The sequence below is a fragment of the Equus przewalskii genome, chromosome 1 (assembly GCF_037783145.1).
Source record: "Equus przewalskii isolate Varuska chromosome 1, EquPr2, whole genome shotgun sequence".
In the NCBI taxonomy this organism is placed as follows: Eukaryota; Metazoa; Chordata; class Mammalia; order Perissodactyla; family Equidae; genus Equus; species Equus przewalskii.
Genome location: NC_091831.1, coordinates 39,094,356 through 39,122,340, shown reverse-complemented (window position 1 = coordinate 39,122,340; position 27,985 = coordinate 39,094,356). Strand labels below are relative to the sequence as shown.

Here is a 27,985-nt window from a genome sequence, read left to right as displayed (position 1 = left end):
ACCTGGCCCATACATAAATGAAGACAGTAGAGCATGAAAAAGCAAGATGTTACTTTCAGAGAGAATTCAGAAAGGAGTTAATTCCTACAGGGAAACTATTGCTACATCTGCAATACAGCAGCTTTCAGCCACATGAGATAAACTGTGAAGACAGCTATCTGCCACAGAGCAGGCGTGCTGGCTGTCCTGGGGTTCACTGACAAGCAGAATGGAACAGAGGGAACAAGACATCCTACAGAGAAAAACATATTCAAATAGTGGCAAACTTTCCCTAGGCAAATCCAGTCATAGCAGGCAGTAAATATAAAACATTTCTCCAGATTTTTACTAATTTATTAGGTGGCTTAATTGGGTAAATTATAGGACTTTTCATGAATATAGGGACTAGGAGAAGAAGAGGAGTTTCGTGGGAAAAGATAAGTTCCATTTTAGACTTATTGAATTCATTTATGATAGAAGTCAGCAATTTTTCTCTATAAAGGGCCAGATAGTAAATTTGTTAGGCTTTACAGGCCATACACAATCTCTGTCACATGTTTTCCTGTGTTTGTGTATTTACAACTATTTAAAACCATTAAAAAAAAAAAAAAAAACCAACCTTGAAGGCCATACAAAAACAGGCAGAGGAATGGATTTGACCCCCAGACCGTAGTTCACCAGCTCCTGCCTTATAACTATCCCCAGGGAAGATGTCCAGTAACCTACTGGAAGAATTGCTTGAGTCTAAGCTGAAGGTTCTCAGAGAAATGGATAGGTAGATATACAGGTATGTATATATTTATATCTATATGTTTATTTACATATACATGTATTTACCTATCTATCTTTCTCTGTCTCTCTTTCTACACACACATACTCTTGGGTATCATCAATAGGTCAATTAGAATGATGATGGTAGATAAGTACTTCCACAAAAAATATCTTGAATCTAGATGCTATCTTGCCAAGTCTTAGTTTACTCAGCAAGACTGGTTCTATTATATGGGAACTCACAAAGAAAACACAGACCATAGCCTAATTCTCCTCAACTTGGCCAACATTGTCTCTCACAATCTCTCTCCAGGAGCACCTTCTTAGCCAAGTCAACTCCTCAACTCTTAGCAACTTTGATGCTTATAATACAATACTGTTGACTATAATCACAATGCTGGGCATTAGGTCTCCAGAACATATTTATCTACTTAGTTGCAAGTGTGTACCCTTAAACCACATCTCCCCAATTCCTCCACCTCTCCAGCTTCTGGTAACCACCATTCTACTCTCTGTTTTCACAAGTTCAGCTTTTTAAAATTCTACATATAAGTGATATCATACAGTATTTGTGTTTGTCTGACTTATCTCACTTAGCATAATGCCCTCAAGACCATTCATGTTGTTGCAAATGGCAGGATTTCCTTCTTTTTTATGGCTGAATAATATTCCATTGTGTGTGTGTGTGTGTGTGTGTATACATATATATAGGATATGTGATATATATATCACATTTTCTTTATCCATTCATCCACAATGGACATTTAGGTTGTTTCTATATCTTGGCCCTTGTGAATAATGTTGCAGTGAACATAGGTGTGCAGATATCTCTTTGAGATACTGGCTTCAATTCCTTTGGATATATACCCCGAAGCGGAATTGCTAGATCATATGGCAGTTCAATTTTTAATTTTTTGAGGAACCTCCATACTGTTTTCCATAATGACTATACCAATTTACATTACCACCAAGAGTATATAAGTGAACCTGTGTAGTTTATATCCAGAGAATCCTTGCTCTTAAGCCCCACAATCAAACAACTAAGATTCTAGAGTCAGACAGACCTCGATTGCCTCCTTGGGCATGTTGCTTAAGCTCTCTGAGTCTTCTCTTATTCATCTGGTAAATGTCCACCTCTCACGTGGCATCAAATGGAGTAAATCAGATGAGTCCTATAAAGCCCTGAGCAAAGATTCTCAATCAATGTTAGCTAGTGGTGTTCCTGGTGACAGCAATTCTCCTGAAGCTACATAAGTCTAGTGGTCATTTAGACTTCTGGTTCTCTGACTGCTATATCTCTGGTCCACCCTTTAGGAAATTTTCCTCTCCCTTGAACTTCCTTACACATACTTCCTCCAAAACATTTCATCCCAGTTGAGTTCCCAACCAGAAAGATCAAAGCTCTCCTGGCCAAAGTCTTCTTTTCCCCCAGCAAGAAACCAGGGTGGCTGCAAGTTAGTTGTGCTTGCCAGGATAAATTTCCATGTCATATTTGCAAGTACACATAAAGGTATCCTTCATCAACAGCGCTGTGCTTCTCGTCCTCAGAATCTGCGGTCGGCTCAGGCAGATTTCCAAGCAGCAAATTAGCCTTTGCCATAATACTGCAGGACAGCTGGGCAGTGCTCAGCCTACAACCATGATGTAAAGGTTTTTTTCTTACATTGATCCCTTGAATTGTGTCTAATCTCTCAAAATCTCGAGGCAGATTTTTTTTTAAGTGCTAGATTTCAGCATCTGCTTAAATATTTAACATACCTTCATCTAGACAATAATTGTTTCAGGCATTTAAAATTCTGTAGCACTTCTGTACTCACATAGGGTCTCCCTAATGGGAGTTTTTAGAAATCTTAAACAGGAAGTGGCCAGTGACTGGAGGAAGGCAGGCCCTGGAGGCTCTGGGGGATAGGGGAGGGGCAAATTTATTTCATTTTGCCACGTGTAAGGATGAAAACCTGACAGAAATGTTCTTACAGACTTTTGTTTCTCTGTTTTTCATTTGAAAGGAAAAGTCAGGAGCATGGGGTTATTTAATTATAATTTTTAAGGGAAGCCTACTCTTTATCAGAGCTCAGCATAAGATTCTGAGTAAAGGATGGGTTGGGTTTAGCTAATTCTTTTCCAAAAAAACCACAGTCTGGCACTAAACCCAAATCCACATTTCTGAGGGCCCCTAAAGCCTCCAGAGAAGCTGGGCTTGATCAGTCCCAGTACCCACCCTCTCCTTTTCTGTTTTGTTTTTAATCTTCAGTGACCTTTAAAAAACACACACAAGAAACCTAACTAGAATCATTTCAGGATAAAAATACTATAAGCACACTAAAAAACTTTGGAAAAACATCAGCTAGTATAAGGGGAAAAAATTCATATCATCCATTATATAACCAACCCGAAATAAAATATTTCAACATTTGAAGGGCCGGCCCCGAGGCCGAGTGGTTAAGTTCACATGCTCCACCTTGGCGGCCCAGGGTTTCGCTGGTTTGGATCCTGGGCATGGACATGGCACCGCTCATCAGGCCATGCTGAGAAAGCATCCCACATAGCACAACCAGAAGGACCTATAACTAGAATATACAACTATGTAGTGGGGGGCTTTGGGGAGAAGAAGAAGAAAAAAGAAAAAAAAGGAAGAAAATTGGCAACAGATGTTAGGTCAGGTGCCAATCTTTAAAAAAAAATTTCAACATTTGATATATGCACTTTATGTGGGAAAGTTTTTACATTACAAGGTCTCCAGCCAGGTCACTGATGGCCCTGTAAAGAGATGTAGGTCTGGACGTTTGGACTTCCCTGGCGAGACTTGGAAGTGGGAGTAAGAGACTTGTGCAATGCTGAGGACCAAGCAGGAGCTCAGGCCGAAGCTGGACCTGGAGGCTGTCTGGCCTGTTGGTTTGGGCAAGCCCCTCAGTTCCACTTGATGCCCACTTCCCCAGTGGACTGTGGGGCACGATGTTCTGACCTCATACTCCATCCAAAAGCTAAACTATGAATTATATTCCCATGGTATTTTGAAGGCATTCCTCCATTGTCCTCTAGCATTTAGTGTTGTTGTTGAGAGGTCCAATAACATTTAGATTCTTGCTTTTTTATATAAATCCTTTTTCTCCTCTAGAACTTGTAGAATTCTCTTTGTCACCAGTGTTCTAGAAGTTTACCATGAGTACTTGATAAAGGTTTATTTTTATCCATTTGGAAACTTACAACTTTCAGTTCAGGGAAATTTCATTGGATTTTCCTCTTTTTTTAATTAGAAGTTTCTTGAATAACTTTTCTTCCTTTTATATTCTTTTTCCTCTCTAGAACTCTTATCATTCAGATATTGGTCTTCATAGACTGATCCTCTAATTTTCTTATTTTATGTACCCTATGTTTCCTGTCTTTATCCATTTGTTCAACTATTTGAAAGATTTTTTTCTAATTTTTCTTCCAATCTTTCTTTCGAGTTTTTCATTTCTTTAATTATTGTTTTAATTTCCAAGAGTTCTTCCAAGTTCTTTAAAAGTTCATTTTTTTCATAGCCTTTTTTTTATTTTATGACGCAATGTCTTCTCCAACATCTCAATTTATTGATGATAGTGTTGCTGTTTTAACTCTTCTTCTCCCTTGAAGTCAGTTTAACTATTTGCTTGTTTTGGCTGCTGTCCTCCATGTGACAGTCTTTCCTAAAATGTCTGGGGATACTTTCATGCCGGTTCATAATTAGTAGTGAAACACCAAAGCATGACCTGAAGTTTGGAGCACGTGTGGGGCTTGATGATTGGTCTTCCTTATAAGGTGATCTCACTGTACCATATTATTGGGGAATCCCTGATGTTAGTATCTTTAGGCTTTTTCTCTTGGACTTCCTTGATTCCCTCCATAACTGTCTTCTAATCTCTTGCCTAGAAAGAATAAGCCTGGCTGTAGCATTTTTTGGAGCTGAGTAGGGAAGAAGATGTGGTCTCAAAATTTAATACGCAAATATTCGTTTAACCATTATCTTTCAGCCTAGTACTCCAGACTTCAACTGTGCCTTTAATCTTGTCTCTAGGCCTCTCTATTTTATACTCTTTATGGAGTAAACCTACAGTCTTCTGCCGAGATTCGGGAGTGGGAGTTGCAAGGACCAGAGGCAGAATCTATAGGAATAGCTTCTTAAAAGTATTAATCAATCCTCATATTCTTAGCTCCTGTTCACCCCTATACACACACACTTCTGCAGCACCTCATGCCACTAATTCCTGAGCCTTTGGGGAATTCTGCCATTATATGTTGGGTTGTTTGTTGGATTTCCTCCACTGCTAATAGATGTAGTTTTCTCAGGTTTAGTATAAGGAATTACCACTTATCCATCTCTTTCAGAGTTTTGAAGATTTTGTTGCTTTGTGTTCTCTTTATTCTCTTTTCTTTCTGGATTTAAGCCTTCATAAACTCTGTCATTTTAGTAGGATTTGAGGAGCGAGCTAAAACAGACTCATGTGTTCAACTGATAGTCCTACAGTACCTTGAAATATATTCTTTATGAACTATCATCTAGTTTGTTTAAAATTTTAAGCAGTTGTAACTAATCCTGCAATGAACATCCTTTGTTCATAAACCTTTGTATCACTGAGGGTTCAACCAGAGAAGCAGCAGCAGTGGGAGATATATACTAAGAGATTTAATGCAAGGAAGTGGCCTATGTGATTGTGAGGGCTGGCTAGGCAAGTCCAAATCCATAGGACAAGCCATCAAGAGAGGCAAGCTGAACTCCGGGGCGTGGGCTGCAGCTGCTGTCCACAGGCAGAATTTCTTCATCAGGGAAGCCTTAGTTCTCTTAAAGCCTTTCAACTGATTGAATCAGGCCCACCCAGATGATCTAGGATAATCTCTTTTACTTAAAATTAACTGATTATGGAATTTAATCATGTCTACAAAATCTGTTCACAGAAACATCTAGATTAACGTTTGACTCAATAACTGGGCATTGTATTTAGCCTAGCTAAGATGAGACATCAAAAGACCATCATAAACTTAGATTGAATATCTCATTTTCTGTACATTCCTAAAATTCAAATTTTTATGTCAAAAGCTCCTAGTCTTGCCACAATACCAGCCAAGTTCTTTATCAAAATATGTTCCAAACACTCATGTATAAATTGGAGTGTCCAACTCATCATATTCTTGCCAGCTATGATTAAAAATTTTTTTCTGGGTCCGGCCTGGTGGCATAGTGGTTAAGTTCACACAGTCCACTTCAGTGGCTCGGGGTTCACAGGTCCGGATCATGGGTGTGGACCTACACACTGCTCATCAAGTAATGCTGTGGTGGCATCCCACATAGAAAATAGGGGAAAGCTTGGCATAGATGTTAGCTCAGCAATAATCTTCTTCAAGCAAAAAGAGGAAGATTGGCAACAAATGTTAGCCCCAGGTCAATCTTCCTCACACACACACACAAAAATTCTGTAATTGAATAGTTTTAAATGGCTTTGAAATACTGTTGATTTAGTTTGCATTTCTTTGATTATTACTGACCATTTTCCACATGTATATTGGTAAATTATTATTTTTGTTTTGAGGAAGATTAGCCCTGAGCTAACTACTGCCAATCCTCCTCTTTTTGCTGAGGAAGACTGGCCCTGAGCTAACATCCATGCCCATCTTCCTCTACTTTATACGTGGGACACCTACCACAGCATGGCGTGCCAAACGGTGCCATGTCCGCACCCAGGATCCGAACCGCGAAGCCTGGGCTGCCGAGAAGTGGAAGGTGCGAACTTAACCACTGCGCCAACAGGCCAGCCCCTATATGGGTAAATTTTAAACTGCCTGTTCATATTACTATTTGCTAAATAATTTATTAGAGCCCTTTACATATTAAAAATAATATTTCTTGTCATACTTGTTGTAATCATTTATTTTCTGTCTTCTAGCTTGCCATTTGATTTTTGTGAAAAGAATTTGAGTGTGGCCTCTTTTTGTCATGTTTCTCATCTGCTCCAGATTCCCCTCCATCTCTGTAGGGAACCTGACTATTGCCTTTGTGGCTACAGAAAACTTGACCACTGACCAAAGCAAAAGGATGGTGGTTCATGGCATCAGATGGTACCCATCAACATAGAGTGGGGAGCATTTGTGTTATTGTTCCAATTCTTGAATCTGTCCTAAGAACCAGCTCAGTAAAGCAAATCAACTGAGTTAGTGACACAGGTGTTACTCCACTTATTGGACCAACTTCAGATGGATAAAAAGCTCACTGTGGGCCAATCTGAGTGAACTAGCTTTGTGCAGACTCCATCCCAGTGAAAGTTCTCCCAAGGGACATCTATTCATATCCAGCCCCAAACTATTGCCTTTTCATCTTCTCTTGACATCTTGGCCCCAGCGTTTCCTGTAGTTCCTCTGACTAGTTTGGTGGGTCAGAAGTTTAGGCCTACACCCTGGTTTCCATCCTTGAGAGAAGAAACAAAAAACCAACCTCACTAAACATTATTAGTCAATTACCACACCATTCTCCAACAGCATTTCTGCTGAGAGATTTACTTCTCCCTTTGCATTAGGAGCTCCAAAATCTCTGTGCACATCCTTCTCTAAGATAAGTGGGAAATGGGGTCGGCCCCATGGCCGAGTGGTTAAGTGCACATGCTCCACTTCGGCGGCCCAGGGTTTCGCCAGGTTGGATCCTTGGTGCAGACATGGCACCGCTCATTAGGCCATGCTGAGGAGGCATCCCACATGCCACAACTAGAAGGACCCACAACTAAAAATGCACAACTATGTACCAGGGGGCTTTGGGGAGAAGAAGAAGAAAAATAAAGTAAAATAAAGTAAAAATAAAAAATTGGCAACAGATGTTAGCACAGGTGCCAATCTTTAGGGGAAAAAAAGATAAGTGGAAATCAGTATGGCCCTTGGGAATAAATTTCCTCTACTTCCCCTTCCTTCAAGGCCATCCCTTCTGTCTGAGTCCATCTGGACTGCTATGACAAAGTACCACAGATTGGATAGCCTATAAATAACAGAAACTCATTTCTCACAATTCTAGAGGCTGGACATCCAAAATCAGGGTACCAGCATGATCAGGTGAGGGCCCTCTTGCAGGTCACAGACTTCTCCTTGCACCCTCACATTGTGGAAGGGTCAAGCTAGCTTTCTGGGGCTTCTTTTGTAAGGTCACTAATCCCATTCATTAGGACTCTGCTTTCATGACCTATGCAACTCCCAAAGGTCTCACCTTTAATAATATCACCTTGAGCATTTAGTTTTCAACATATGAGTTTTAAGAGGAGACAAACATTCAAACCATAACATTCTTCTTTACATTCTGACTAATCTCAAAATATCATGTGTGTTTTAACACTTAAGGGATCAGGGAGTGCAGTCACACAGACATTTGGTTAATTGATATGGCACTGTTCTTGCTGTGTGATACTGTGTAAGAAACTAGCTCTCTCAGTTCCTCATCTGTAAGTGGGGATACTTACCACTTGCCTCCTGGGGCTGCTGTAAACATTAAATGAGATGATTCCTGTGCAAGGCCCACTTGACTAATGTAAATTGTTGTTACACAGAATGATAATGATATTAATAAATAATATTTTCAGATGCTTCCTATGTGCCAGGCAATGTTACAGGTACTTTTTATATGTTATCTCATTTAATCCTCACAAAAGATATGAGGAATCTGAACTCAGAAAGATAAAACAATTCCCGGTCACAAAGAGAATGCAATAATTTCATTTCTCAGTAAATCCTCAGGCCCTGAGTTCTGATTTTTAAGGTTTCCTCGTTTTTTCTGTATAAGTCAGCTTCCTAGCAGGAAAATGATGTCAAAATCAAGCTGAGTAATTGAAGAAAGTTGAATAAAGAGGTGGGTTGAGTTTAGAGACAATAAGAGCCAATGTAATATCTTGGGGGTAACAACATACTGGGCCTAAAGGAGCAAGAAAAGGGAAAAGTTACAGGGACATAAAGAGAGAACAGTAAACAGAGGGCCAACTAACAGCAACTGTGGACTTCCTTAGAGGAAAGTTCTGGAGGGTGGAAGCCCCAGAAGTAAATATTTGAGGATACTGCTCCCTCTCTCTGATCTCTTGTTGTGTTTCCTTTTGGCCAAACCCACTGAGAAGCCAGAGACTGTGGAGATCACTGATGTCTACAAAGGCAGGTGGAGAAGGATGAATAATGGATCTGAAGGGGAAAATGGAAACTATTAGTACTAATTCCATGATCTTATGACACATACATTACTTGATTTTTAGAAATGCATGGTCAAAAGCAAACAGTGAGGGGCAGAGGAGAGAGAAACACAAAGAAGTAAATAAAAATGAAAAGCATCACTAACATTTTGGTGTATATCTTCCCTAAGAAGCAAACTTATAAAACCATCCTCATTTGTCACTACCAAATCTTCACTCTGCCTAACTATGTGCCCTCAGCCTGCATCCCCTTCCATAATTTTGGAAGAATTATCCCTATTGTAAATTTTTAAAAAGCATCACAACTTTGTTTTGATTTACATCGTATTTCACCTTCTCAAAGACTCTCCAGTTATTATCAGCTCTTTTGTATCATCAGTTTTTCCATCCCTACTGAATCACCCCCATTAGCATATAACATTCATTAATATCACCCAGTTTCAAAACAATCTCCCCTTATCTATCTCTAGCTATACCCACCCAGCTTTCTGTTTTCACAGTGAAACTTGTTAGAATTGCCTCTTCACTTCTTGTTTTCTCCGCAACTCATTCCAAATGAGCATTTCCCGCCATCTCTCTTGACACACATCTCTTACAAAAGTCACCAATGACCAACATGTTGCCAAATCCAGTGGCCACTTTTATGTCCTCATTTTAGACCTTTTTTCAAGAACTAACTTTACCACTTCCTCTTTGAAACCTCTTTTTTTGTTCTTGTTTTTCACTAGTTCTTAGGGCAGCATTACCATGGAGTTGTCTTCCTTCCTCACTGGCCACTCCTTCTCAGCCCTCTCTGCTGCTTCTCATCTTCTATCCAATCTCTGAAAGTCACAGTGCCCCAAGGTTCTCTTGGGCATGCCCTCTCTTCTACGTCGACATTCCCTCTATAGGTAATGGCATTCAGACCCAAGGCTTTCAGAGCTACCTATATGGTCAGGACTTCCAGATTTATCACTCCAGGGTTGACCTCTGAACTCTAGACTCATCTATCCAACTACTGCCTTAATGGCTCCACTTGGATGTCCAATGGACATCTCAATTTATGCCAAAACAGAACTCCTGGCTTCTCCCATAAACCTATTTCTCCTGTTGTCTTCCTCAACTCAGTAAGTGTTACTATGTCCATCATGTTGCTCAAACCAAAAACTTACTATAATCCTAAGTTCTCTCTTTACCTTATACCCCAGATCCAATAATCAGCAAGTCCTGTTGACTCAGCCTTCAAAAATATACCCCAAATCTGGGGCTGGCCCCGTGGCCGAGTGGTTAAGTTCGCGCGCTCCGCTGCAGGTGGCCCAGTGTTTCGTTGGTTCGAATCCTGGGCGCGGACATGGCACTGCTCGTCAGACCACGCTAAGGCAGCGTCCCACATGCCACAACTAGAAGAACCCACAATGAAGAATACACAACTATGTACCGGGGGGCTTTGGGGAGAAAAAGGAAAAAATAAAATCTTTAAAAAAAAAAAAATATACCCCAAATCTGTTCACTTCTCTCTGTCTCTTCCGCTATCACACTAATCTTGGCCACCATCAGTCCTTGCCTGGACCTTGCCTAGACAATAGCTTCCTAAGCTGTCTACCAGTTTCCACACTTGACTTCTTAAAATCCATTCTCCATACAGCCAGAATGATTTTGTCCAAATATATATAAAATCAAGTCACTCCTCTGCTTAAACTCTCCCATAATACACACCCCTATCCATTGTTTCATATGTCACTTAGAACAACATCCATGCTTCTTATCCCATCTGACAGGCCCCAAGTGATCTGGTCTTTGGCTGATTCTGAGACATATCTCACATGACCCTCCCCCTGCATCAGATGCATCAGCTTTGTTTCTCTTTTTTTTTTTTTTAAGATTGGCACCTGAGCTAACAACTGTTGCCAATCTTCTTTTTTTTTCCGCTTTTTCTCCCCAAATTCCCCAAGTACATAGTTGTATATTTTAGTTGTGGGTCCTTCTAGTCGTGGTATGTGGGATGCTGTCTCAATGTGGCCTAATGAGCAGTGCCATGTCTGCGCCCAGGACCTGAACCGGCGAAACCCTGAAACCGGCCAAGCAAGTAAACTTAACCACTCGGCCACAGGGTTGGCCCCCAGCTTCTTTTTTTTAAACATGCCAAGTTCATTCCTGCCTCAGGGCCTTTGCAGTTGCTCCTCTCTGTGCCAGGAAAGGTTCCCCCAACCTCTAGATCTTTGAAGACCTAGTTTTTTCTTGTCATTTAGGTTGCAGCTTAAATGTTTCTTCCTCAGGGAGTCTTTTTCAAACTACCCTACTTAAAATAACTCTAGCTCCCCCCTCATCACCACCAAATACCCAGACGGATCCTGACTAATACTCTCAGTTTTAATTTCATCAGGACAGCAGTAATCATGACCGGATAGTGTCACACAAGGATATTTTCTTGTATTCTCCCATATTTTCATTTAATGGTGTCTTCTTCCACTGGAATGTGAGCTGAGAGTAAGGATCTGTGTGTCTTCTTCACTGCTTTATCCCTACTGCCTAAAATGACACCTGCCCCAATACCTATTTAACAAGTGAATGACAGAGATATAAATACGTAAATTCATTTATTTGTTCAACAAACATTTGTAGACATGTATATGTACCAAGACACATACTCATACGTGTATGTATTTCAAATACTTGTTTAACAAGTGAATTATATTTACATAGCTGCTACCTATAGCTTTAGACTGCTAGTTAAGAGTGTAAGCTGTGAAGCTAGACTGCCTGGGTTCAATTCTACATCTGCCTCTAAATAAAAGAAAAATCAACTCAGTGGAAAAATGGGCAAAAGTCACGGACAGGAAATGAAAATGACTTTAAACCTATGAAACGATTATCAATGTCATTCCTATTAAGAGCAAAGCAAATCAACACTACAAGGGAGACCATCTCAGGTCAATAAAGAAAACACTTTCTCTAAGAGTGTAGTAACAAGGATGTGGGTAAGCAGGCTCTATTGCGCATTGCTATTGAGATTGTACATTGTATAGCTGAGGGAATTTGTTGCTGGCAATTAAGTATACAAGAATCTTTGCCCCAGAGATTCCACTCTTATTAATTTACTCTGTATTTGCATATGCACACAAAGACATGTACATGGATGTTCATGAAGCTTTGTTTATAATAACAAAACAGTGAAAACAATTCAAATATCCATCTTTAGGGGACTCAGTAATTTAACTTAATATTTCGTACATGGAATAGCATTACCTATTGTTAAATAAAACAGCAGTTCTAAATGTAAAAATATAGATAGAACACTATCTCTGAGATATATTAAAAATGAAAAGATAAAACTGCAGAAGAGTGTGAACAGCATGCTTTATTCAAAGGAAGGAAGGGCAGGAGGGAGAAAAAAAGAAAAAGCATATCACAAGTATGCATAGAATATTTAGGAAGGATATATTCCCTCTGGAGTAGCCTCTAAAGAGGAAAGTGGTTGTCTGGGAGTCTGTATCAGAGGAAGGCTTACTTTCAACTGTATATCTTTTTGAGTTTGATTCCAAGAGCAAATATTACATAGTGAAATAAAGTAAGTAACAAAATAAATTCAAAACAAAGATGGTCAGGGCAGAATGCTGTGACCACCTCATTGGTGTCCACTCTGCATTTAGTTCCTATCATGTGCAGACCACACTAATCAATGTTTAAAAATCTCTGCACATAATTGACTAGTGTCTATTTCCAGGTCCTTCCCCATGACTTAATCTCTACCACCACCCACCCACTCACCCCACCTCAACAATACTCAAAATGTTCTCCAACTCTTTTCACCTACCCATAATTTTGTTCATCAAAATTGATTTTTGAAAATGTAACTGCCTCCTGGAAGTTTACTCTGACCACTTTCCTCCGTTTGACCACTCTCCTCTGTCTCTTCTGCCATCAGTATTAGGGAATTTACTTTTTTGTACAACAAACTTTTCTTGGGTTCCCAATGGGTGCCAAGTAACGTGATAAATGAGAGTGTACCAAGATGAAAAGCATACATGTTTAATAGTTCACACTACAATATTGCGCTTCTGTTGACAACACACACAATTTCAGTCGTCTCCTTTCCCAAAAATAGCTTCATCCATTCCATGTGCTTTCCAGTTTCCTTGTTTTTCTTTAAAGATTGGGACCTGCGCTAACAACTGTTGCCAATCTTTTTTTTTCCCCCTGCTTTTTCTCCCCAAATCCCCTCAGTACATAGTTGTATATTTTTTAGTTGTGGGTCCTTCTGGTTGTGGCATGTGGGACGCTGCCTCAGCATGGCCTAACAAGTGGTGCCATGTCCGCGCCCAGGGTTTGAACCAGCGAAACCCTGGGCAGCCAAAGTGGAGTGTGAACTTAACCACTCGGCCATGGGGCCGGCCCCTGCTTTCCAGTTTTGAAGGGCTTTCCTCTCTGTTGTTAGTGTGTGAAAGTTTAATCCTGCAATCATATTAGGAACTCCAGAAAGGCAGGGACCAGGGTTTTTATTTCATAGTGATACCTTCCTCCCCTGACACTGAGATGCAATTTTAGCCTGTGTTGCTTGGACTTGCATGAATTTGGGGGTCTCTGCCTCTAGCCCTTTAGAAAGTACAAAAGGAGTCTAAAGAAAGGTGCAGGGCCAGCCCGATGGCGCAGCAGTTAAGTTCAAACGATCTGCTTCGGCGGCCCACGGTTTGCCGGTTCGGATCCCGGCAGACATGGCACTGCTTGGCAAGCCATGCTGTGGTAGGCATCCCACATATAAAGTAGAGGAAGATGGGCACAGATCTTAGCTTAGCGCCAGTCTTCCTCGGCAAAAAGAGAGGATTGGCAGCAGATGTTAGCTCAGGGCTAATGTTCCTCAAAAAAAAAAAAAAGAAAAGAAAAAAAAGAAAGGTGCAAAGTCTGGTTGGAAACTGTGAAAGACTCTAAAAGCTTCCAGAGACCTGGTGAGGCAGCTGATAAGAGAGGTGCAAATGCTCCTACTGCCAGCTTCAAAAGAAATCCAGAGTTAATATACAAGTAGAGAACACATAAACATTTCCTCTGACTATCCTTGTTGTCCCTTGTACCATTATGTGGCCTTTTTCACTTCTCTTTTACCTACCAATGCTTCCATGATAATCTACTTCTAAAACTTTTTTATTCTCAGAATCAAACATTGACAAACATTTGAGGCATTCTTGGAGTGTACTAATGTTTTGCCTAAATGCTCTTCAATGGGATATTACCAATAAAGTTTCTACATGAGGACAGGGGTCTCTGGGACCAACAAGGTGAAAACAGAATCCCCACCCCATAGCAGAAGAGGTCAGAATAAGAGAGTCAATGTCAAAAGGAACCTCCCAGAGGATGGAGCCGGGGATGTGGAGAACGAGCGCAAGAGAGTTCCCATCAGAGAGCAGAATCAGGGTCTAACTGAGAAACTTTCACCATTGCCAGGATAGAGGGTCTTCAGAATGCCTATCCAGCAGAATTTCATCATTGCTACCAACTCGTGACCTCTGAGGTGATTCCCTGTTCCTGTTTTTCAAATTAGAATGTATTATGGTTATTACGCCCTACCATTGTACATGGTTCACATGAATTACCTAGTCTCATCTAGTCTTTTAGTTTTTTATCACCAGATCACAAGGAGTCACACCCAGACCATTGAGGAGAACAGTGAATCACCCAGAGATCTCTGACCATGAGCTGGTGCAATGATTGCCTTGACTCTGAGTTGACTCCCTTGGGAAAGGTCTGAGTATGCTCTGTGTTTGGGAAGGGTACGTTATGGATATTAGGGCCAGAGCAGACAGTGTGATAGAAACAGCTCTGGCCCACCCAAATGAGTGCTCCTGCTTCCATAGTATGAAGTTGTTACTGGGAGGGGGGCTTCCTAGTCTGGATCTATGTTTCCCAACTGCCCCTTACATCTAAGCAGACCATGAATTGCTTGGTCCCACTCCTAGCATTTCTGATTCACTAGGTCTGGGATGGATTCTGAGAATTTGCATTTCTAGCTGGTTCCATGATCATGCTGGTACTGCTGGTGGTTGATGACCATGTGAGAGCTGGTATACTATACCCTCTTTGTAGCTGATGCAGCCCCTCAAGCTGGCTTTCCTCATTCTGAGTACAGCAAACACGGAGTCTTAGTTTAGGTTGAGACAGGGGCAGCCCTAGGCATATATTCTAGGACACTGACACATCAGTATTTGTAACAACCGCAGTAAACAGAACTCTCACTGAGTCAGTTTCATTTTTCTCAAAATAGCAATATTGCCAGGAAAAACTGCTTTTCCTTTCCGGTTTCTATTTTGCAATCATACCGTGTTTTCTCACAACTGTTAGAACCCTATCGTGGTAGCATTATACACAGGCACTGGCCACACAGATTTCTGAAGAGTAAATCAGTACCTTTAGGCACTTTCAAAACTCACTGACCATGTGCCTTCTCTGTGCTTCTCCCCAGCCAGTACCTTTATTAATAAGATTTAAACATTTCTATACAATAGTTTTCTTGAACGCAAATTCCAAAAGACAAAACAAAACCCACAATGTTCCTAGTTTCATATTTCAGCATTTCTTGTAATTTGACATACATTTCTATAAATACATAATAGAATTTGTAAATAGAACTAAGAACTTGTAACTCTTGAGTGAGATCTAAAAGTAAGGTTTTCCAACTGGGATAGGCTTAGCTGTGTATTCTAATAAAAGGGTAGAGGATTGTCAAGAAGCATAGCTTCTGCTTCCACGCTGCCCAAAGCAGAAAAATCCACAATAATGAATGCTTTCTCCAAGACTGAATAGCCCACCTTAGCAACCTCAGTTTTATCAGAGAATATGTTTCACCTATGCTCTGTGTAATTTCCTGACCTCAAAGACACCTGGTGCTATTACCTTTTTTCCCTTGGGTCTATGTACATTGTAATCCCTTTGTGATTAAGTGTATGAATAAGAAAAAAGCAAAGAAATCACATTTCTTCTATCATAACAAATCGCTATGGCTGCAAATTGCCATGTGTGAGTGCTGAATACCAGGGTAACCCATGGAGATTTAAAATGTTATTGAGCTCAGGGAAGCCAAGAATGTGCAGAGATGTTAGGAATTGTTTGGCTTAGATTAGTGGTCATGATGGATTGTGGAATGTTAGAGGAACTAAAGCTCTGGAAAAAGCAAACATAAAAAGTTTCCCTTCTGGTCTCTTTGGGTAATGATTTTAGTTCTTAATTATAATAAACACTAACATTTACTTATGTGCCAGGCCTTATTCTAAGGATATTATGTATTAACCCATTTGGTCCTCACAACACCATTATGAATTGGTAGCAGTATTATCCCCATTTCTCAGGAGAACAAACTAGAACACAGAGACTTTAATAATTTCCACAGTGCCACAGCATATAAATGGAGCCTGGTTTCAACTCCAGGTAGACTGACATCAGAGCCCATGGTTCTAATCAGGTATTCATTCATGCAACTACATTTTGAATGCCTGCCATGTGCCAGGTATTATTGCAGGGACTGGAGGTTCAGCAGTGAATGAAACAGATGAAAACTCCTGCCCTGTGGAGGTCACATAACTGCTCCTTACAGTGGCCTGCAGGACACATTGGTAATAAGGGTGGGCACGGTGAGGATGGGTTAACATTGCAATAATGAGGCAGGGTGCTTGGTAAATGTATCCTTCTCCAAGTTGGGCTCCCTCCTTCAGCTGATCTAAGACATGATATAGTTCACAAAGAGGAAGTTCTTCTGACTCACTGCATAGAGTGGGGGTAGGGGCCCCAAATGGTCTTGCCTCTTACTCAAGATTCATTTTCTCTTAGAGCTCTGCCAATTTCACTTTCCAGTTTCAATTTCTCTGGCCTAAAATCAATTGCAGAGGAAATGAGGCTAAGGAATCAGGTGATGCTTCCATATATAGGTCTCTGTGGCAATTACTTGAGGCAGAGGAGATTTCTGAAGAGCACAGTAGCCTAAACTGCAGCCTTTCAGAACAGCTGAGAAGTTCACGGCAATCATGGGGTAAGGATTCTCCCTTCTCTAATCTCTGTGAAAATGTCTAATCAATCTTAATGTGGAATGCGAATCCTAAACAGCCGTGCTCCAATGAACGCAAGTTCCAGAATTGTTTTGCTTTAGGGTTTGTTTATAGCCTTACCACCTACTGGGGAAGCTGAGCGCTGAGGTCAGAGAGGAGTGAGGCAGGAAGGAAGGGGGCAGAGACAGAGCGATGTTTAATCAGGCAGGTGCTTCATTTAAAGTTGGGGTCTGGGGGAGTTGCTCCTTTAGACTGTCTCTCTTTTGTTTCTTATTTGAAAGGATTAAGTGAGGGGCTTTTAATAAGATTCTCATCTAACAAAAGATCTCTTTTTTAGCAGATATTGTTAAAAATGTATTCAAGGTAAGCAACCCTACTTCATGCTAAGGTGGATATTACTTTTAATGTGTTCATTCATTTCAGATTTGTCTTACGGCTGGTAAAATGTATTCATTCATTCAACCAAAATATATTTTACCCCAAAATTCTACTGATTGGCTAAAGTCCTCCCATCTGAATTATGAATTGGAAATGGAGTGCTTGGAGAAAATAGTCCCCACCTCTAAAATCCTCTCACACTCCGGCAACATAAGATTGCCCTGGGGAGGAAGTGTTAGCTCATTGGGTAGGAAGCAGCTTTCTGTTTTCTCCAGTTTGAGGGTGAGGATGCCTAAGCCTCAGTCTTGGGGGCTTACAGAATCCAGCAACACCAGCCCCATCTCTTACTTCCTAGGGCACACAGTACGCTCCTTCTATAAGTTTCCTGATCTCTCTTCTAGAAACAATATTTTTTTTGCTAATATGCATGTCTGCCTGATAGAAAAAAAACATATTTGAGGTATTTCCAGATGTCTGTTTCTACAGTAACTCAGAATCTTTAGAATCCTTGTTCCTATTTCTTAGAATTTTAGTATGATCTTCTCTTAGAATTTTTGCCATAATAATACAGACTTATCGGTCTTTCTTGTAATTTTCTTTGATTCTTTAGCTATCGGCTCTGTCACCAGGCATTGCCCCTGTGCTCTAAGACAGTGGTTCTCAATTTTGAGCATGCCTAAGAGTTTACACCTGGAGAGTTTACAAGATGGATTCCTGGGCTCAAGCCCCTACCCCAGATCTGATTTGGTAGTTCTAAGTTGGGATCCAAGGAGGCACATTTCTAACAGGCTCCTGAGTGGTACTGGTACTGCTCTAAGACACTGTGGTGGCAGCATCAGATCTGAGCCTGGCAAATGGTGACACTGTGGCTTTCATCCAGACAAGAGGCAGGGGACGAAATTATTGTGGTTGTGTAAACAGTTGGAACTTCTAGAGCTATCAGGAGTAGAAGTCTGACAAGTCTGAGTCCAGGAAGCAAGTATCTGGGACCAGCCTCTGATTTACCAGTGGAAATAAAAACCCATAACCACACAGTGCAATTGGATGCCTTTTGAATGGCTGCTCAAAGGGATTTTATCTAAGTGTATATATTAAATGTCTCTATCCTGCAAATGCACAACTAACCATATGTTTTTGTTTTATATGTTAGAGATCATTTCAACTGTATTCGCTCTCTTTGTAACTTTTATAAAATGAGACAGGAGCTAAAGAGCTTATGTGCTAAGGGAATCTTCCTGTAACCTCACTGAGAAGGAAAGTAGATCAGATTGGACATGAACTTTTCAAGGGAAGACTGCTGTCATTACAACGCCAGATACCAAGGCAGGCACTCTCTTGGGCTCCCTGCCCCCTCCCCCCATGTTACATGGAGAGGCTCAGACAACCTGGATCTTCGCTAAGACCTGCCCCGCGCTTTTAAAGGACAGTGGGTCCTTCCCTGAGCAGAAACTCCTACCCATTTTCCCTCCTGTTTTTTGTTTATTCTGCTCGAGGGAGTTAAGTCTCCACTTGTTTCAAGTAACAGATATGAGCAGGAACTGATTTAAAGTTCCTGGAATGGCTGACAGGACCTATGCATAGGTCTATAGCAACCCCAGGAGGAGTAGAACGAACACTGGAGAGCTTGAGGGACCCAGACTCTGTGTCTTCTCCGTGTGCATCTGGGTCACTCACTCTGCACGATATATTACGGAATATGGTCACCATCAGACCACCAGCATGCACAGCACTCTTTTTAACATGTAAAAACGGGCTTTAGCTCCCTCACTCCCTCTCAGTTTCGTTTCCAGCTTTCACTTGAGTTTGGGTGCCCAGCCCTGGTCCAATCAAATTAGGGGATGGAAGGGGGCTATAAAAAGTGAAAGATAGGGGGCAGGAAGAAAATGGGGGAATAGAATTTTCCATTTGGACAAGTATTTCAAAAGTGATCCTTGCCACATAACATGACTTCCCAGATGTCTACTGGTTCTCTATGTCAGAATCCATAATATTTAGAATATCAGCTCCTGATAAAAGAGTTAATTCATATATACCATGAAAAAAACCTTTTTTTAAGTGAGAAAAAGCTAAATTTCAGGTATTTTAATACATAGATAATGTAGAGAAACAATTTTAGGCAATTAATGATTTTTAACCTACACATTTCCAAAGTTATTCAAGATGAGCTTTTTGTTTATTTGTTTGTTGTTTCTATTTGGTTGGTTTTGCATATTTGTTTGTCTGTTTGTTTCTTTTGAGGATCAACACAAAAAAGAATGGAAAATCTTTCCAGAAGAGTTGCAAGGGCACTAAAGGAAAAAGAGCATTTTCCATAAGAAAAGATGCTAGCTGTCTTGTGGGCCTCCTCCTGTAGCCACACTTCTAACCCCATTATGAAAGCAAACCACAGGAGAGCAACAATAAAATTTCAAAAGAAAATTAAAGCAACAAATGTAGAATTATTAATAGATTAATTCAATGAGACATGCTAAGAACAGAAATCACCAGGCTAAGAAGTAGAGGGGGGAGGGGGGAGCAAAAATTGATTATATTTTATTCCAAAATAAAATTTTAAGACATTGCTAACATATATAATAATAATAAAAAAGTTAGGAGGTAGAATAATACAAAAGCAGGGGAAATGAGTAAAAATTAAGAGTGGTTGAAAATAAGATTTAAATGGTTAAGATGGCAAAGTTAGGAAAAAATGAGAATATAGAATGTCAAAATAATAAAAAGACAAAAACAATTTAATAGAAAAATTTGGATAAACAAAAAGAATCAATTAAAGATATATGACAAGCTCAAATAATTAGACAGGAAATAGAAAGTAATAAAGATTTAAAAAGACAAATTAAGGAGAACTAAGGAATTAAAAATATAGAAGACAAAAAATGGAGTTGAATTTCAGATGGATAAAAAGAGATTAAAATCAGGATGGCAAAACATTAAAAGAATAGAAAATTATACAATTAAAATTTCAAAATACAAAAGTAAATGCTAGGTAAAAATGAAGAACAGAAACAAAAAGCAAGTAAATAGACTTAAAAATTACCTAAAATCTAACCTCTGCTGAAACCACTTCCCTCAGATTTGGCAGCCCCTGCAGAGGCCCTCGTAAGCAGAAAGCGGAGGGCCAGCACTACCTCACAAAAACTGCCTTACTCAGGAAAACAGCCCGAGGCTCAGAGACCTGCCCACTCCCTCCCCCTAACTCTTTTGCTGCTATTGTCACCCATTCCTGCTTCCGTCAGCATTTAACACAGGCCAAAATATAGAAAGAGAAAAAAAGAATTTTCCTTTTTGATTGGGGCAAACGCCCTTTAGGAGGAAAAGAATCCTATTTGCCATACTCCCCATTTCTTGCCAACCGAATCTGCGCTATGTCTCAAAATGTCCATCTTTGTGTTTTTCCCTACAGTGAGACCACAAAGAACTCCTTGGAGAGCAGCCTGAGGCAACTAAAATGCCATTTCACCTGGAACTTGTTAGAAGGAGAAAAGTCCTTGGATAATTTTGAAGACCGAGTGTGTAACCAAATTGAGTTTCAGAACAGTGAATTCAAAGCCACGATGTACAATATATCGGCCTACATAAAACACCACAGAGGCCAAAACGAGGCAGCCCTGGAGTGCTTACGGCAAGCTGAGGAGTTAATCCAGCGAGAGCACGCTGACCAAGCAGAAATCAGAAGTCTGGTCACCTGGGGAAACTATGCCTGGGTCTATTATCACATGGGCAGACTCTTGGAAGCTCAGATTTATGTAGACAAGGTGAAACAAGTGTGCAAGAAGTTTTCCAGCCATTATAGAATTGAAAGACCTGAAATAGATTGTGAGGAAGGGTGGTCACGGTTAAAGTGTGGAGGAAACCAAAATGAAAGGGCAAAAGCATGTTTTCAGAAGGCTCTGGAAAAGAACCCAAAGAACCCAGAATTCACCCCTGGATTGGCAATTGCGAGCTACCGTCTAGATAACTGGCCACTGCCTCAGAATCCCGTTGACTCTCTGAGGCAAGCCATTTCGCTGAATCCTGACAACCAGTATGTTAAAGTCCTCTTGGCTCTTAAACTTCAACAGCTGGGCGAAGAAGGTGAAGGAGAGAGGTTAGTTGAAGAAGCTTTGGAGAAAGCCCCGCATGCAACAGATGTGCTTCGCAGTGCAGCAAGGCTGTATCGAAGCAAAGGTGCCCTGGACAAAGCTATAGAACTGCTTAGAAAGGCTGTAGAATGCATGCCAAACAATGCCCACCTGCATTACCATATTGGGTGCTGCTATAGGGCAAAACTCCTCGAAATACAGAAGGTAGGAGAGAATGAGGTGTACGGGAAAAGAGAGAAGGTACAGGAACTAATAAGACGAGCTGTGGATCATTTAAAGAAAGCTGATGAGATCAATGGAAATCTCTCTCATGCCTGCTCCTATCTTGCCTGCCTCTATGCACAAGCAGGGCAGTATGAGGAAGCAGAGTATTACTTCCAAAAAGAATTCAGCAAAGAGCTTACTTCTGTAGCCAAACAAGTGCTCCATCTGCGATATGGCAACTTTCAGCTGTATCAAATGAAGTGTGAAGACAAGGCCATCCTCCATTTTATAGAGGGTGCGAAAATAAACCAGGAGTCCAAGGAGAAAGAAAAGATGAAAAACAAGCTGGAAAAAATTGCCCAAACCAGACTGTCTAGAAACAGAGCCGATTCTGAGGCTTTGCATCTCTTGGCGTTTCTTCAGGAGGTAAATGGAGAAACGGGGCAAGCAGATGAAAACTCTGAAAGGGATTTGGACTCTGGAAGCCTCATGCCTTCAGCATCTTTAGCTGAGGAATGAGGAACCCGGACATGGCGCCCACAGGGCTACTGCTAGAAGGGAGCTGAAACCCCTCAACCAAGTTCGTATTCAAAATATTTAACAACTGGTGTGGCATAGGCATGCACTAAGACACTGGCCACCGTACTAGATCAGGGTTATGGAGAATTCTTCTGGGCCAGGTGTTAACACTTGAATTGCTCAAGGAGTTCTGGGACAGGCATTAGGTTGGGGGTAGGTCCTGGGGCTTGGTAAAGGGGCTATTTTCCAATGGAATTCTTGGGATCGGTTTGCACAGGGACATTTGCTTAGTCACCCTGCATAGGGTGATGCCTGGGGTATGTTTCTATGTTGATATAAAGCAGCCAGATTGCTCACACCGGTAGCAATGTGGTCCATTTTTACAATGTTTTTCCATCCTTGGAGTCGTTTTAGATCCTGTACAGCTCAGCCCTGCATAGGCACTAATGTGCTGCGTCCATCCAAAGGCTGGAGGAACAAAGCTTAGAGAGGGCTTGGTGTCCCCTCTCTCACTTCTGCCTCCTTCCCCCTTCTCCTCCCCAGGCAATCCTCAATCTAGACTCTCCTACATAACATGGGTTCAAGTGTCCCATTAACTGAGGTGGGAACATAGTTTGAAAAAAAGAGCAGAGAACAGGTCAAATCTAGAAGGCACATATCTAGCAGAAGCAATGTGGTCCAGGCAACCACAATAGCAGAGTTTCAGGAGCCACGCAGGGAAATTTTACCTCCTCTCTGCCCTGCCTGGAATCATAATACAGCATGTGAAGAACAAAAGAAAGAGGATTCAAATCTTCAGGGAAACCACAAAATTCATGGTATGCTTGTGGTCATTGGGATTTTCTAGGTAAATACTGCATGACCTGAAACGTCAAGGTTAGTGTGAAGCAAAACAGAGTCAGCTGGGCCAGCATGAGATCACCAGCCACCCTCTGGGTTGCAAAATGTTTGCCTGTTGGAATTAGCTTAAATTTAAATGGTGGTTACCAGGGCCTGGGGGTGGGGGAATGGGAGAGATGTTGTTTAAGGGTATAAAGTTGCAAACTTGTGGATAAGTCCTAGAGATCTAATTAATGCACACTATAGTGATTATAGGCACAATGTTGTATTAGAATCATCAAACTTACTAAGAGATAAGATCTTAATTATTCCCACCACAAAAAAAGAAATGATAATTACATGGTGTAATAGAGATTCTATCACTACACTGACAATCATATTACAATATAAAAATGCATCAAATTAACATGTTGTACACGTTAAATTTACAGAATGTTATATGTCAAATTATATTTCAATTAGTTTAAATAGATATTAACATTTTATTAAGCAATTAAAGCATTATACTATAAAATTCAAGCTGTTTTTAAATTAAATTCTAACTGGAACACGGTTTTCATGTTATTATCTGTATTAAAAATAGTGTGTGTGCACTTGAGATTATCAATATGCAAAGTATGGATTCCTGAAAAAATACACAGATTTAATTAATAAATAACTTAGGTGTGATGGAACATAAACAAGTGTTCTGGTTTTTCTGAAATTTTGCTGTACCTTAAGTCTTCCAGACTCAGCTACGCATAAATGAAACATTACCCTGGGGATGAACTGGCTCCATAGAACCCAGACTGGTCTACTATCATGACCACTGAACAAAAGAAACATTTTTTTCTACAGCCTTAAGAGTCCAGGCTTACCCTGACACCCACCACCACACAGCTTCATATACACAAATACCCTGTCCCCACACTGACAGAGGGTGGGTTGCTGCCCTTCTCTGTTATATCTTGTTAACATCCTGTGTCCACATTCTCTGTCCTCTTCTGAGCCTTCATTATGAGAAATGAGGAAGTGTGGCCAATTCTGTTATGCCCCCTCCTGGAGGCATTCTAAAGGATGTTGGAGAGTTTTCCCTATTAAGTACAAAATAGAAAGAGACACAAAGCCCTGAAGTTGCTCTTGTTTGTCAAGAGGCCTCTGGTGGAAAACACAATTCATACCAGCTGCAAAGGTAAACTCATTCCATTGGACTGAATTGGACAAGCGTCCATCTCGGGGAAAGGTTCAGCTCACTTTGCCTGAGTGACTTATTATTGGATCTGGTGCCTGGGGAGGAAAACCAGGAATGTTCTGAGTGGAAGGTAAGATGGGCAGGTAAGCTGACCTTGAGAGAGGACCACTGGCACCTGTAGAGGGCTAAAGAAGGTACACCAGGTGTATGTAATCTTGTCATTGCATGGCATGCCACCCAAACCCTTGCTGGAACAGGACCCTGAAAGGAAAGAGGAGGAAAGGCTAGGGAAGAGGTGTATGACATATTATACTTGATATTTAATTGAAGACTTAAAGCTAACAGAAATGACTGAAAAACAATAAGGAAAATTATGAGCGTAGCTCATGTTTCCTGAAATCTCATTATCAGGGATAAGAAATGAGCCACATCAATTGGAATGACTTGAATTCCCTGGCTCTTAACCACACCTCCCAGTGCAGGATGTTTGACTCCCCTCATATCCTCACCCAGGTAGATAACAAGCCCCCAGTAGGTGTCTCCTCGGTGTTGATGAACAAGTCCGTCAGAATCATCTAATCACATCTGCTATGGGTATTGCTCCAGCACCCACACCCATCAATGTCCTCTGTCCTCAAAACTGCTTCAACACATCTCATCATTCTCTGTATTTGACTGCCACCTTCAGAGTACTGATATCCCTGCCAAAAATGTTCTCAAGTGTCTCAGTGCCCATGAAGGCGGGAGGAACATTTCTCTCATTCCTGTCTGTGTTCCAAGTACTACTAATTACTCCTCAGCCTCAGAGTCCTCAGTGAAAGATTCATCAGGCTCTGCTAGTAGCCCCTTTTTCCGTAGGGCTCAAACACAGTCCCTGGGGCAGCCAACCTTGAGTCATGCTCCACTTTCATCTTTCGTCCCACCTCTGGTCAACTGACTTGCACAATCTGCTTCCACTAAGACCAGAAGCATGGAAGTGTTAGAATCCTAAAGATAAACAGAAATAAGACTGTTAGGATCCTTACCATGTGTATCTTCAACCTTGGATGCCAATCTGGGAAATGTGGGTTCCAAGTAGAGACCACATGCTCCTGTTTCCTCCCTTCCTCCACCATTTCCTCCATCATTTATTTTGGGGGAGCGACTAACTTAATTTGACTAATTCGACATTTTCCATAGAATTTACAGAGCAGCTGCCTCCTTGCTGGTAATCTACACCTTCTTGGGAGGCTGCAAACAGGGAAGCTGACTAAATATCTCTAATGTAAACTGGTGCAATGACTTTGGAAAACAGTCTGGAAGCTCCTCAGACGGTTTAATGTCGAGTTACCATATAACACAGCAATTCCATCCCTAGGTATATACCCAAAGAGAAATGAAAACATATTCACCTAAACTTGTATATGAATGTTCATAGGAGCATTATTTATAATATTCAAAAGTGGATCCATCAACCAATGAACTGATATATTAAATAATGTACATCCATACAGTGGAGTATTATTTGGTAATACAAATAAATGAAGTACTTACTGATACATGCACAACGCAGCCGAACCTTGAAAACATTAGGCTAAATGAAAGAAGCCAGTCATGAAAGGTCACAGATTATTCGATTCTCTTTACAGGAAATATCCAGAGGTGGCAAATTTATACAGACACACAGTAGATTAGTGGTTGCCTAGGGCTGGGAGAAAATGAGAGGACTGGAGATGATAGCAAAGGAGTATGGGGTTTCTTTTGGGGGTAATGAGAATGTTCTAAAACTGATTATGGTGACAGTTCATAGCTCTGTGAAATGCTGAAAACTCTTCAATTGCACACTTTGAATGGCTGCATTGTATGGTATGTGATTATATTTCAATATAGAATAGGGAATGAGCACTCGTTTCAAATGTATAAAAAGAAAGCAAGCTTTTCTTTCATCATCTTCTATTTTTAACTCTAAGTTTGTTTTCATTGTATCATGTCCTTATGACCAGCTTTGTAAATACTGTCATTGCTTTTCACTCAATAGATATGTTAGAGATATTCTGTATTCTATTTTCTGAATAGAGGATGGATATGAAAATCTGTTCCCGCATGATTTTATTTTTAAACACCCATAGCCAGGAACCATTCATCAGTAAATTTCCCAAAGGAAGAGTCCAAATGCAGAAGAAAATTTGACTCAATGTCTAAATCTAAATCTACAAGTGTACACGTTTTAGAGTACTGTGAATTTCTTAGTAAGCAGAATGTTATTCAACCACCTTACGCAACTGTTGCAAACACCACACTAATTCATGAGTGCTTCTTGAGCCAGGAATTAGAATAAGAAGAGAAGCAAAAAAATAGGCAGCTGGTGCTACTGTGCTGGAAAATAATTCTTCATTATGCAAGAACCTATTACATCCAGGTTGAGAGGAAGGCTTTGACCAGTTCAGTAAATTTTCCTTTACTCTGATCTAACTGCTTCTGCCGCTCACATCTTCTCTGTACTCCAAGCAGTGTCTGTCTCTAAAACCTGCATCCTCACAATGCAGAAACTTTCATGATACAATTCAATTTCCTTTCGTTTTGAGCCAAGAAGTCAAGAGATAGACATACGTTTTCCCTGAGCTGGACGTTCAGGGTTCCAAGTCCAACCGTGCCAGGATTAAGCAACAGATTCTGAGTAACAGAGATGCCATGTGTTCTTTTAAAAATTTACATTTTTTGTGTCTGTGAAATGTGGGGCCCTCTAAAGCACAGCACCAAGGGCAGGGTCCCCTTACTTGGGTGTAAGGGTGGTATTTATACCTTTCATAGTATCACAGTATTTATCAAGTATTGTTTACTTTTATCAAGGTATGTCACTTTATTACTACCAGGATAACAAACTGTTAAGGAAGACAACCAATCAGAATTATAGGTCTTTCCAAGTTGCAGCTCACTTTCACTGGACATGACAACAACCTCTCAACTGAAAGTATCTTACGATACTCCAGTTATTGGAAAACACGTGTGTCAGTTGTGTTATACAGAAGTCTCTGCGTTCTGCAGCTTCAGAATGGAAGGAGCTGTGGGGCATCAGAATTTGCCACCTCCAAATGTGTCTCCTTGGCTTGACTACTTTTTAAGAACAAAAGACTCAGGAAGAAACTTTGACCTTCCCCCTAACTGCCTAAAAGAATGTAAGAGAGAAGGCCTGTTCCTGGAAGGAGCTGATACCGTAAGATAACTATAGCATAATATAAACTAGGGTGATAGACAGGGAGGAACCTAACAAGAACCTTTTTAATGAAAGTTCTCTCCAACTCTCATTGTCTTTGCAAGGCACGGTCAACATTTGTTTATCAACATTTGCCTTTCCACCTCCATGTAAATTGCCTTCTGCCCCTCTGAAGTCTCAAACCACTCTCCACAACATCCTCCTTTGTCCTTAGCTGAAGATGGTATTTAAGGTAGTGGCTTCCACCATTTTGGCAACTTACTCAGATTTCCTGGGTTTCTCCCACGTACGCATGTTATTCATCTCTGTCTAATTTTCTCCTATTATTCTGTCTCATGTCCATTTAATTCTTAGACCAGCCAGAAGGACCTAGAGGGTAGGGGAATGGTTCTTCCTCCCCTACAGAGTCTTTCTCCTACCTAACTGACAATTCCTTCATCAACTCAGACATGAGGACTATACTCCCTAGGTTTTTATGAATATTTACATAATGGCTAGGAAATTTTATAAAAATGAAAAACAAAGTCTCTCAGAGTGATACCACTCCTTCACTGCTTGAAGGATAAATACATAAATTTAGCAGCTAGCCAGCCAGCCATTAAACCATATTACATGTCTTACTACTTCCCATTTTACAGCTGGGAAAACTAAATGACTGCCTTAGACCTCCAAGATTTAAACAG

The 27,985-nt window shown here is 40.7% G+C and overlaps 2 protein-coding genes across 25 annotated transcripts in view; one reads left to right on the top strand and one right to left on the bottom strand.

Annotated features, from left to right (window-relative positions):
- LIPA (lipase A, lysosomal acid type) overlaps window positions 1-27,985 on the bottom strand; it is a 277,547-nt gene that overhangs the window by 72,924 nt on the left and 176,638 nt on the right. The gene's annotated exons all lie outside the window — the stretch shown is intronic.
- Window positions 604-23,618, top strand: LOC103566590 (interferon-induced protein with tetratricopeptide repeats 2). Of its 2 annotated transcripts, none has more exons than XM_070561819.1 (2): window positions 604-766; window positions 20,697-23,618. In XM_070561819.1, the coding sequence occupies exon 2, from the start codon at window positions 20,848-20,850 to the stop codon at window positions 22,096-22,098; it is 1,251 nt and encodes a 416-aa protein (XP_070417920.1). In that variant the 5' UTR covers window positions 604-766; window positions 20,697-20,847; the 3' UTR covers window positions 22,099-23,618. The 2 variants fall into 2 exon arrangements, with proteins under 2 accessions (XP_070417920.1, XP_008541259.2); XM_008543037.2 differs by lacking the exon at window positions 604-766 and adding an exon at window positions 16,587-16,902.